The 13602-nt window shown below is 32.1% G+C and overlaps 1 protein-coding gene across 1 annotated transcript; it reads right to left on the bottom strand.

Moving 5' to 3' along the window:
* Positions 1–10620: 10620 nt before the first annotated feature.
* Positions 10621–13401, bottom strand: LOC136225527 (uncharacterized). The gene is made up of 2 exons (XM_066013588.1): positions 12997–13401; positions 10621–10816 (listed from the first exon to the last, which is right to left on the bottom strand). Exons 1-2 carry the CDS (start codon positions 13244–13246, stop codon positions 10791–10793), a joined length of 276 nt encoding a protein of 91 aa, XP_065869660.1. The 5' UTR covers positions 13247–13401; the 3' UTR covers positions 10621–10790.
* Positions 13402–13602: the final 201 nt, after the last annotated feature.

The following is a 13602-nucleotide window of genomic DNA, read 5'->3' as shown; positions in this document are numbered from 1 at the left end:
GTTGGACATGGACTAACCTATAAATATCTTCTTCCTCCCTCCCTCCCTCCCAATCCGTATTCAATTAATAAAAGTTGCGAGTATGGTTTCTCAAGGCAAGAACAAGATATTCTCAACTTACAGCGATTTACCGGAGTTGTTGGATTCACTCCTTAAACAGCCATCGCCTATTTCCGAAGAGTCCGAGGAAGAAGACTACAAAGATGACCCCGATCACAAACAATTCTACAAAGATCTTCTTGAAGCGTTCGAGATGGATGAAGAATCGCAAAGTTTATCGAAATACGAAGAATCATACTCCGCTAGCGAGGTAGATTTTGATTTTCTCATATTGATTTTGAATAAATGGATGAGCAGCAAAACCCCTAATTTGAATTGTTGTTTTTAGGGGTTTGATATCATACCATTCAAAGGCATTCAACCTTTTCCTATCTTCACTAAAGACGGTTGCAGTTTACTCCGGGCGGTGGATCTCCAAGGTACACGTCCGTTCGATTCAAAGTGTGAGAACTCTGTCAAGTATGTTGTTCACCAACATAATCTCAAGGTTACTTTTCTTTCTATTTCTTATTGATTTTTATATCTAAATGTTATGAATTTTTAAAAAAATTGATGATGAATTAATGCAGGATGGGAATCTGGAATTTGTGAAAGTTTTGTACGCATTTGGTTATTCATATTTAAAGTGTTATGTAACCTTTGAAGCTAGAGATATTATTGAAAAAATCAAAGTTTATCAAACATGCGTCCTTCAATCCAGAAACGAGATTTTGATATTCAGACCTAAACAAGTCTAGAATATCTAACTTGTGTTGTTTACATGGCCTTATGCCTTATAATTATTTACATGTGATTATCCATTTATTATTATTATTATTATTATTATTATTATTATTATTATTATTATTATTACATAGCACTGATAGATTTAGTTGTAAATAATTTCTGTAATAGTCATGACCGGTTTTGAAAATTTATATACCCAAGCGAAATAATAGATAAATACATCTTTTAATAATAATAAAAATGTACGTAAAAAAGTTTTTTTTTTATGAAAATAATTGTATCTTCAATAGATGAACAAACAACAAATACACCAAACAAAAATAAAGTATAAAAAAGTTAAAATATATTTTTAATAAATGATAAGTAAAAATGTATTGTATTAACAATTGTACAATACATATTATTACATTCACCATATATCTTTCTTTATTAAAAAATCAAAAAGATATTTTATAATTTATAAATTAACCATCAATCTATTTTTTTTTTTAAAAATCAATTGGAAATTTTTAAATATAAAATATTTAGTTGAGTCATTTAAAGCTTAAATAATAATATTATTATATGTATACTTTTTTTAGTACATAGTTAAAAGAAATTGGACCCTCCAGTATTGGGCCTAGGCCATCTCAGTCTTTTGAGAAGTTTTTTGGAATTACATAATAAAAAGCTAAGTACTGGAAAATTACACAGAAATTCATGTTTTCACAACTATTTATAATTATGTCAAGTCATAATTTTTTCTTAAATCAAATTAGTAAAATTAGTATTTTTAATATATTTTAAAGATTATAATTTATAAATTAGGAGTTTAGAATATATTTTCTAGGGTTTATAATTTATGAATTAAAGTTTAGAATTTTTAAACTATGGTATAAAGTCATAATATCTAGAGAATACTAACATATTAGTAATTAAGTTTAGTAATATGACTTAGTTGTAATTTTATACTTAATTATGATATTCATGTATTTGACCCTTTATTTTAAGGGAAATTATAAAACTGGGTCAAATGGGAGGCCATTTACATATTTAATCCATTTACTCATCCTACTATATATCTAGACTGATTTTGTATGACTTTCCCATAATACCCCTAACCTTCCCACTTCCCACCACTCGCGAACGGCCACTCCCCATATCTCCTTGGTTATGCGAAAAGTTGCACCTGCATTAATGATTTCAAGACTTTTGATCTTCCTTTAAATTGCACGAAATCTGCACCATTTAGTCAAAATCACAATGAATTTCTCTTTTTTCTCTCTTCATCTCTTGATGCTGCAACTTCCCAACCCTAGAAAACGAAGCCATGGTTTTTCATCTTCCTGTTCGTTGCTTGGTTTCTTTCTTCTTATTACCATCAAAGAAATGGTTTTTCTACGTTATTTTCTTCGTTCTTCTCATGTTATCATATTGTTATTGTCGCTTTTGGGGGTGAAAGGGGCGAAAAATGTAAGTATCTGTTTTTTTTCCTACGTTTTTTTATGAATACACTTCGCGAATCAATGGTTTCGCGAAGCTTTGCGAAGAGAACGAGCCTGAAAAGTGACGATCTACTTTGTGAATCGATGATTTCGCGAAGATCTGCGAAGAGAAAGAGTCTGAACCGTATGGATCTACCTCGCGAATCGATTAGTTCGCGAAGTCTGTGAATAGATCCTTACGTTTCTGACCTCGCAGACTTCGCGAAAGCATCGATATGCGACGTAGATAGTCACGTTTCAGACCTCACAGACTTCGCGAAAAAATCGATTAGCGAAGTAAAATCACCTCTTTCCCTGCACATTTACATTCGCATGCTTCACTAATCTTCATTTCGCGAAGCCAAAATCGTCTTTTTCCCTGCCTAACACGATTAATTTTTTCTGAAGGTGGTTGAATACGTAACATCCCTTTTTGGAAGGCGACGTACTGGGCTGCAGGGGAGATGATTTTCCTTCCTGTATAAGGATTAACTTCCCTCAAGATTGACACATTCACTCCTAAAGTGGTTGGTTAGGAGAGGTTGTCAATGTTGGGGTGCACCATGGGACACGTCCATCCCATGGTGCCAATCTTCAAAGTGAACCTAACTAATCCGGTACCAATTTTAAATCGGATGAGTAATCTTGGTGTGCATCGTGGGACACGACCATCCCAAAAGGTCTGGAAGTCCAGACCTTCTGGGATGAGAAATGGAAGTCCAGACCTTTTGGGATGGATGTGTCATATGGTGCACACCAAGATTACTCATTCGTTTCAAGATTGGTATCGGATTAGTTAGGTTCACTTTGAAATGATTAGTTAGTAGAGTTCATTGTGGCAATCTTGTTGTAAATTTTGATAATGTTATGATTTGAATGTTGTTATTATGGCAATCTTGTTGTAAATTTTGATAATGTTATGATTTTAATGTTAGAATCCGTTGTTGTTTGCCATTTTTTGTTATATACCACTTCGCGAATTAGCTTCAAAACATATCCAGCATTCACATATGCGAACTAAATTCATCAAGCAAAACAAACTTCAGCTTCGCAGGCTTCGCATATGCGAACTAAATTCATTAAGTAAATCCAAACATTAGCTTCGCAGGCTTCGCATATGGTCGAATATGCGAAGTCAGATGGGATGGAGACAGACGCGCGTAAATATTGAGGGTATTATAGGAAAGTCACACAAAATCAGTCTAGATATATAGTAGGTTGAGTAAATGGGCCTCCCATTTTACCCAGTTTTGTAATTTTTCCTTATTTTAAACATAAAATCTAATTTTAGGTATATTTCATGACTATTTCTAAGGCTATGGTAAAGTACATATATCGATAAGATTTTAGTCAAGTTCATAAACCACCTTCTAATTTAGCTAAATTTTGATAAACATTTCTTTTTAAGAAAATTCACTTTATTAACATTAATCACTCATATCTTTATATAAAACACTATCTAAAAAATTAGGAATGCCTTTTCAAAAAAACTAGTAACAGAAAAGGCAATAAAAAGATTAACACTAGAAAAAGAATAACGAGCTAACTCATGTGCAACTTCATTTGCTAATCGAAGAACAAACGCCACCGCAAGTCAGACAATTCTGAAGAAATTTCTTGATGACTTGAACTATTCCACCATACTTCATAAGATTCTTGTGGTTCGAGCACCAACTATTCACCACTCCTTTTGCGTCAACTTCAAAATCGATATTGTTGTAGCCTTAAGAAAATGTCCAAGCAATACGGTCTCATAACGCCAGCGCTTCAGCCAGCTTGGGCGATATCAAGCCATTCGAGATCGAGCTATAACAAGTTGGAAATAGGTCATCGTGATTACATAGAACAATACCCATACCAAAATGAGAGGAGGCCTAAAAAATAGTTGCGTCTACATTACATTTCACCTGCCCTTCAACTGGTTTTCTCTAGAAATTCTACTTTACTCACTATTTTGATCCTCAGTCAGCCTAGATTCAAAATTGGTCCTCTACCCTTGCCGTTAATCATGTAAAAACTGCATTCAACTTCTTATATCATCATTAGGATTTCGGCACGACTTCGACCAAAGTTGAGTATTCCCGTGTGTCCATATCAACTAGAGAACCACTGCCGAAACATACAAATTCCAGATTTGCTACTTCACAAAGATCAATAAACCAATCTTCAACTTTCTCACATTCCGCTTGAGGAGTTGGTAACTGAAATGCTACCCAACATTGCTTCGCATACGAACATCCTGCAAAAGATGTCAGTCATGTTCAATGTCGTTTGTACAAAGACGACACCCAATCGGAACACTAATATCCTCCCGAATGAGGCGAATTCTAGTAGGCAGCTGTTAAGCCCAAAATATACCTGAAATATCATCAATATTTACATCAGTTTTACTACAAATTTGTGATGTTTACATCTATTTAGAGTACTTTTATGTTCGAATATGTTTCTTTCATGCAAGGTATCTAAATATTTGATAAAATCCAAATAGGAACGAAAAGAGGTCACAAACGAAGGAAACGCCCTACAAAAGGAGTCAAAGATGATAAAAATCAAACGCAACGAAACGAGGATGAGGACGAAGTTAGAGACGGAGAAAAACACTCCGTGTCGCGACCGAGAATCCTCCATTCTCAGTCGCGACACGCATCGCCCAGACATCTCCCCTTTCATTTCGAAGGCTGAAAAACTGTTTCCCAATTCTCGACCGAGAATTTAAATTCTCGGTAAGTTCAGATTTTCAGGCAGAAAAATTGCACATGTCCGTTTTCAAAGAAACACGTCCGTTCGATTGGATAAGAACGTCTCTTCACAGCAGACACGTCCCTTAAACCCGACTCTTCAACATCTATAAATAAAGAGTTGATTTCAGAGTTGATATATAATTTTTAGAGTTAAGATTTAGTACATAATTAATGCAGAAATTCTGAGTCAAGTAATTCAGAGTTAGAAGTTCGATTTTGTAAAAAGCAATATGATGTACACACATTGTTTATCAAATAATTATAAACACAGTAGCATTTAGATTTAGATTAAGATATGTTTTATTTAGTTTACATTTTGGTAGTATACGACCCATCTCTATCCCGAAGATTCAGCGAGAAGAATAAGTAGAGGATTCGACCCAGGAGCCTAACAAACTCTAAACGAGGTTCGAGGAAAGGATTGACAACCCGTTCACTTGAAAGTCGACGAAAGCTTCCATGCTTCTTGTTCTCTGTAAACTTGTATCAAATTCATACTTCATCTAATAAAGTTCATATAATTCAATATATTTTTATGTAGCACTTCTGAGAAAGATTGGAAGTGAGTTCTGGCGTTTTCATTAAAACGTAGTTAAATTCAATATCTTTATAAGGAAACTTTGTTGAACACTTAATTTGGTTAAGGTAGCAATCTAACCCGACCATAGGAGGATTGTCTGCGGTTCAAAGCCCCTTAATTGAAGGAGTTTACGTTATTACATTCTTATAATTTATACAAAGTTTAAAGTTGTTTTCTTTGCTTAATGCAAACGAACACAATTAATCTCTTATTTTAAACACTAAACGTTTCTGTTTTGTAATTCATTCTCAAAACAGAATTGATTTCTAACATTCTACATATTCTAACCTAATTCTTATTCTATCAATTTCAAAACCAATTTCAAATAACGATTATCTATTTCTATAAACCTTAAATCGTATTTAAAGTACATTTGAATAAGTTTTTGTTGAAAAACGTTCCCTGTGGGATCGATATCTTTTTTATTACTACAAGCGAAACCGTGCACTTGCGGAAATCGCTCAACAACAGCATCTTAATAGCAAATCTTAAAAGGAAAAACTTCAGTTTAGGGGGAAGGATTAAGCTCCATAGATTTATCCATCCCTTTTGGCTTTGCACTATGCTACGAATAGACTCAATAATTTGATGCCCAGCTTTTGATGAGTACAACCCGCCCTTTGAGAAATGTCAAATAAGACAATCATCCCTATCCTAGAAATGTACCACCATATTGTAAATGTTATTTGCCTTCAAAAGATTGAACCAACTCTCGACTTTGCCTTGATCCCACAGTCTCGTACTAGAGATAAAAAGGGAACTCACAGTATCATTATAATTCGCCCCGTACTACATAATATAACCATCTGATTATCATCATTAGCAAGCCACAAATCCTTCCAAATAGACACCTTATCTCCCCTCCCAATTTTTCACCGTAAATCTTGATTTAAGACCTCAAATGAACTCTACATACTCCTCCAAACCATACTAGGGTTACTGCCTAATTTGGAAGAAAGAAAAGAGTCATTATGGTATTATTTAGCTTTGAACAAACGATTCACCAAGATGTGTGAATTACTAATAAATTTTTATTCCTGTTTACCTAATAACGAAAGATTAAAATCTGGAAGATCTTGAAATCCCAATCCCCCTTTTTCGTATTGGTACACAACTTCGCCTAATCAAATTAATGGATATTCCTCTTTCCATCTCCATTCGTCCCCACAAAAAAGAATTCATCATATTTTATAAATCATCGCACAAATATTTAGGAAGAAGAAAATTTCTCATCTAGAAAGTAGCATAGCCTAAACCACTTATTGAAGTAGAACAACTTTCACTGTTATTGAGAGAAAATGAAAACTCCAACTACTAAATGCTTATTAAGCATGTCTTTCAAAAAACTGAAGATCGCACATTTAGATCTACCAATAAGGGATGGTAGACCCAGATTATTTTCAAGTTAATCTAGTTATCAAATAAATTTGATTATTATAATAAAGATAAATAATTTTTGAACCTCACAGTATTTTAATTTATTGCTAATTAAACTCTTCAAGTTATTATTATTAAAAAAATATTCAAATAGATAAAATTTTAAAATGTATAATAAACAATATAAAAAATATTAGGGCAAATTACGAAAAAAATACTCGTGGTTTGCCTTATTTACAAATAGAGGTCCGAGGTTTAAAAGTTTACGAATAGAGGCATGTGGTATGCTTTTTTTACAAAACAAAATATTTAAAATTAAACTTTTAGGTAATTGATGACAATTAAGAGTATTTTTTAATTTTTTTCAGTTATATTTATATATTGACAAAACATAGATCCTAAAATCAAATTACAACGGTGTGAAATGAACTTAAATATCAATTTAGTTCATAAACTGTCAGATTAAAAAAAACGTTAAATTCCACCATATAATTTATTGTTTTGATTTAAAAAGTTGTTTTTTTCGGAGGTTGTGTTTTGCTGATATGTAAGAATAATTTTTTTAAGATAAAAATGTATTTGGTTGTAATCAGAACTTGACTGTATAATTGTAATACCTTATTTTGTAAATAAAACATACCACATACCTTTATTTGTAAACTTTTAAACCACATGCCTCTATTTGCAAATTGGGCAAACCACATTCATTTTTTTCGTACTTTTCCCAAAATATTAAATAGTGATAATTTATTTTATTAAATTTGTAAAACAAATCAAATCATTATTAAATTAATTTAATGTATTTATTATAATTATTGATTATTTTATTTAAAATATATGAAATTTTATATCTTATGCTTCACACTAGTCTTCGATTAGTTTGAATCTAAAGCAATGCTCATAAGCAGTCTAATTGAGAGTCACTTTATTTGTTAGAGGAACCTCCAACCCATTATTAACTAGTACTAGAGGTGGCAAAATGACACACGACCCGATTACATGACACGAACACGACACGGATTTTTAGTATTAGTGTTGAGCTTAATAGGTGATGGGTCATTTTTGGGTTGACACGAAACTGACACGCTAATTTTTGGGTTGGGTTAGTGTTGATATGTGAACCCGAAAACGACACGAAATAACACGGATATTGAAAATTATTGTTATATTCTCTCATATTTTTTTATATCACTTTATTAATAAAGATAATAAAATTATAATTATTAATTGCAAATATTGATTTGAATTTCCTAAATTGTTATAAACACATTACATGATCCTCTAACATGATATTATCGAATTTTTCGATAATTATTGTTAACATACTAATCTAAAAATGATATAAAATGTTTAAAAACAGTACCATATCTTCTTATATTTTTAAGAGTTATTATTAATATATATGCATAACAAAATTACATGTAACCCGAAACACGAAAGTTTTTGGGTTGAGTTTGGGTTTACTCTTTTTGACACGAACCCAAAATGACACGACACGAATACGACTCGAACACGATAATTGCCAGATCTAACTAGTACAACCTTATAGTCTTACATGAATTTTCACATGCACCTTAATGAGCAAGTGAATTTGCTCACTCACCGTTAGATATGAGCTTATTAAATCTAAGCTTCGGGATGCTTTGAATCTTCACCTTAGGATTCTAAAAAGCTCAGATCGAACGGTGGATGAGCAAATTTTACTTGCTCATTAAGGTGTGTGTGATCTAGACTGTCTAATCTTATCAGGTTTGTGAAATTCAATAATTAATTTCAAAATCCGATAAGAGCCAAAATTAGTGTGGTTTTCTTATTTTTGTAATTTTAATGAATCTAACTAAATTTCGTAGTGATCTAACTCATTTAACATATATAAACTCATAAGCCACACAATGAAAAATTGTTGATTTGAATATTGTACTTCATAAACTGAATTTAATTCACTTATAAATAATAATAAAAAACATCAAATTAATTTTTTAAAAACCTAATTATCAAATTTTCATTAAACCAATCCAAAGCAAGAAGGATGTCAAATACCAATTTTAATTTTTGAAAAAAAAAAAGAAGCACTTTACTTTTTTCAGTATTCAAGGTGAGAACTTGTAAAAGAAACATCTGCAAAACACACACAAAAAAGCCCGCTTTTATGAATCAAATTTAGATATGTATATTCACCAAAATTGATAAAAACTAAATAAATAAACAAATGAAAAAATCTAAGAATGGTAAACATGATGATAATTATAAAAAAATTGACCAAAAGAATTCAAACTATTTAGAAAAAAAATTACCATCTTCAGCTAATGCAAATGTAAAAATAAAAAATAAAATAAAAAAATACCAAACAGAGATCACAAACAGTAAAAAAGTCGTTAATAATTGGCAAACTCAAACTTTCTTAAGGGATTATTGACACAATAAATTGGAGAATAATAATGCTCTATTTTCTGATTTTCCAATGTTTATTTGCTTTTATTTGCTTTAGAAAACAAGTCAATGGAAAATATTTATAAGTCAACTAGAAAATATGTGAAGGAATTGGAAATTTTTTTTTTACTCTTTTGAAAAGAGTAAAACATTTTTCAAAAGTTGGAACCCTACTACAATAAAATTTCTATAAATTAATAATGTTTGGACCATAAAATTTTATTAATTTATAGAGATATTAATTTATCGAGTGTTAATTTATTGAACTGGCCCAAGTCAGGACCAGAAAAAATTATTAATTTAAAAAAGTTATTAATTTATCGAGTATTAATTTATGAAAGTTTTACTGTACTTCTTACTAATAGCAGCCAAAGGTTTTTCCATCTTTTTCGACTTCTTCAACCACTCACCGGTCGACCACTACTTCATAGAATTTATGTAGTTCACTCTGCTGTTAAACTCGGTCATTACTGCACATAAATATCTATTAATTTCTATTTTTATTTTTTTTGTTTATTTGATACGTGTGTGATTTCTCTAGATATCATTGTAACCGGCCATATATATATATATATATATGATATTTGTATTACAATCTGATTTAATTTTGATTTATGTGTTCTAATCTATTTTAATTTTGATTGCTTCCTCCTCTTATTGAGATAGCTATTTATCCCATTGTTTTGATCTATTTGTTTTTGTTAATTCTTGTTTCTAGTATGATTTTTTTTTTTTAAAGAAATTATATTAATGAACCACTAAAGGGCAAGCATTTAACAAAATGGAAGGAATAAAACTCATTACGTCTTCATTAAACGTGGAACAAGTATTAGAACGAGCAGACAGTGCAAATGCATGGCCAGGTCATTGCCTTGTCGCTGAACGAAGCTTACTAAGAAGGTGGCTTGAAGTGACATGATTAATATTAATATATATATATATATATATATATATATATATATATTGCTTCAAACAAATTTAGTGGGATAACACTATAAACAAGTTTAGAAGATCAATAGGACACTTTAAACAAATTCAGGTGGCAAATATATCAGTTTAAGCAAGTTCATTAAGAGGTCTCGTTATCAGTTTAAGCAAGTTCTTCAGAGGTCTAACGAGACATACTGTAAATTCAGAAAGCCAGTCAGTTTTCTTTCTTTGACAAGTACAGATGCTCTGTATGTAATCCTATAACATTTTTATCAGAAATCTTACATCTGAGAAAAGAACGCGAGTAAAAGACTGAAGAGGTAAAGCCTTGGACTACGAGACATTTTACCAAATGTTTTTCACAGTTAATAGCAAAACTATACAGAATTTTGTCTATTTTTCAACTCCTATGTGTAACGTTTCATCGCGAGAGAAATACAGATTCAGTCATCAAACAAATATTGGCTAATAAGTGAAGCAGCATTACTCCTCACCTTCATCAACACAAGCTGAAATCAAACAAGTAGTTACCATTATTTTCATATTCCTTATGGTCAATTATGAAATAATAAATTCCAGCTTATAAACCATTCAAATAATAATGCGCTAATTGGTAATGCTTTTTGCTCCATTAGTGAATCAAAAGGAGGCCTTATTAAAAGCATAAGAAATCATTATTTCCAAAATCATACAGAAAGCAGGAAGAGTACTAAAAACCTTAGAAAGATCCATTAGGACAAACAAACATCTAAGAAACACTTTATCCCATGAAAGCAACATCTATCACTTGCTTTTAAACTACTCAACATCATCAGGTACAAGAATGGAGTTTCCCACACTGATAATCACCAGAATACTGCGCAGAAACTCCAAAACATTTGCCATAAATTCCACAAGAGCAATGAGATGGTTATCCGCAAATTGTTTCATCGTCAGATTCATATTGCAGCACTATTTCAGTTTCCTGAATGAGATTACTTTCTATAGCAATTCTCAAACTAAATATTTGTTCACAGAACCTAGCCTTTTTTTTTTCTGTATAGCAGTATAATTTAACTTCAAGCTTCTCATGCTATTCTGATGAATTTCCATATGATTACACATATTTTGTTAAACAAGCCTCTAAGCTACACATCTTCATCATACAAACCTCACAAGAAAAGACCCATCTTCCACTCTCCACAACATAAAGGATGTCCATCAAAATATATCCAATCTACTCAGGAAATTCCCAAATCACAATTCAAGGTTTGGCTCTCTAGACCCAATTCTCACTCTTTCTACGTCAGGGAAGTCCTCTATAATATTGTTCAATGGATATTGAACAGATTTATATATTAGAGAAACAATTACACAATATAGTTCAAGTGAATAGCTAGTTGAGGAAAATTGCACAATCTATTATATTTAGGCTTGTAGTTTTTGGAAATACTTTTTAAAAAACTATGATTTATATCAAATATGTATGTGTCCATTTTTTGTTTCCCCCAATTGATTTACTTGATTCAAAGTATTCATCAAGACTAAGAATATGGCCAAAGCATTTAGGCTATCGCTGAATATCTTCTCTTTTACTGGTACCAACCACAGGTACCTGCAACATACATATGCACTTGTTGCCTATCCCACCCCATTGAATTTCTAACTTCCATTTCAACATTCTCTGTAACTTACAATCTTCATCACCTTGTACCCATCATCAGATAGCAATTTAGAATAATTACTTACACTTCCATTCAAATTTAGCCTAATACGACGACTCTACGAAACTCCAATCTTCATACTTATCAACCTAATCAATTTTACTGGTGTCATTTGATTCTGATTATAACCTTCTCAACACTGAGATATGACATCCAGAGAAACAACAGAAAATCGGCAAGAGGCACCTCTATTTCATCAATCTAATTGGAAATATGTGTTTGAAACACTTCATTGCTGTTATCATAACTCAAATACACATATTGAGCTATACATAGACGTTCAGTTCTAGTCAACTTCAAACATTAGACTCAATAATACCCTTTTAACTCACTCCAAATCTGGCTTCATCTATCAAAATCAGGTCATCAACAAAGCAAACATAAGAAGTGTCTTTTCTGTCAGGAACTTATACATCAGCTCTAATATCATTCAGTGCAGTCATCAAGATCACCATAGTCAGACATTCTGATTCACCTCCAAAACAACTATAGCCAAGATTATTACGAGAGTCCCCTAGATATCCCTATTATTCCTAACTCTTGATTCAGTTTTCCTCTATTAGCTCAAATTTATAGTTTATATACGTTCACATGAATAAAAAGGACGACACTAGAAAAGAAAATGGTGTATAAATTTAAAAATTAGCCTGCTCGTGTATCCTTCATCCATCCTATATGAATAATGTAATTTCTGTTGAGAAATCTAACAAAATAAAGAACACTTCAGGTCACACAAAGTTGAGTACAAAATAGATTGAAGAAAAGGTAAATGGATGCAAAAATAGAAACAGGACAGTTCAACCATTGAAGTGGAACAACATCAAACATACTCGAAAAGATGATTAAAAGGGCACAAACCCATACATACTCGAAAAAGCCAGAAAAACAACAGTAAAACACAATCGCAGATCCTAACAACAAAGAAACACAAACAAATTCAAGGAAAGTGGAAAAAGAAGAAGAGATAGAAAGGAAATTGAACTCACCTCCACAGCAGAAACAACAATAGCAGCAAGAGAGAATCATGATTGCTTCTCTGAAAAGCAGAGCAGAATTAGATAAACAAGGGTAGTTTGACAAGGGTTTTCCATCAACAACGTTTTCTTGGTCATCCAAGAGTTTCTCCTGCTGGGACTGATTCTTCTGGCTGTTCATTCTATCGAGGTTCCACTCCAGCTTTTTGAGATAGCCGATCTTGAAAGAGTCCCTTATTCTCATTGATGGCCATAGATGCATCTCTATTGCTCTGCTACTCCAGATTTTGGAACTTCAACAGTTCAACTTCCCACACCCACCCTCTCAACCGACTTTCTTCACGGTCTCCTTCGATCGAGGGTGAATTTTATTGGAAAGAGAGAGAGAGAGAGAGGGATGCTGAAATGATATGGGCAAACCATCATTATGCGGATTATTTTAATGATTTTTCATTTCAGTACATGATTTTTTTTTTTTTTTCATTACACAAAATTCAGTTTTTAACATAAAAAATTAGGCACCATATATTACCGCTGGAAACAATTTTAACTAACATTTAGAACTAATGTTCTCAGTTAGTAATTTATACTAGTTGTAGTCGATGACCCGCGCGTTGC

The sequence above is a fragment of the Euphorbia lathyris genome, chromosome 4 (assembly GCF_963576675.1).
Source record: "Euphorbia lathyris chromosome 4, ddEupLath1.1, whole genome shotgun sequence".
NCBI lineage: Eukaryota > Viridiplantae > Streptophyta > Magnoliopsida > Malpighiales > Euphorbiaceae > Euphorbia > Euphorbia lathyris.
The sequence above is the reverse complement of the archived record's forward strand: the minus strand, read 5'-3'. Positions and strand labels throughout refer to the sequence as shown.

Bases quoted from the DNA above. Each gene is read 5' to 3' on its own strand.
- LOC136225527 (XM_066013588.1), bottom strand. From the start codon at position 13,246: ATGCATCTATGGCCATCAATGAGAATAAGGGACTCTTTCAAGATCGGC. The intron at 10,817-12,996 runs GTGAGTTCAATT...GTTTGATTTCAG, and splicing joins TTGTTGTTTCTGCTGTGGAG to CTTGTGTTGATGAAGGTGAG.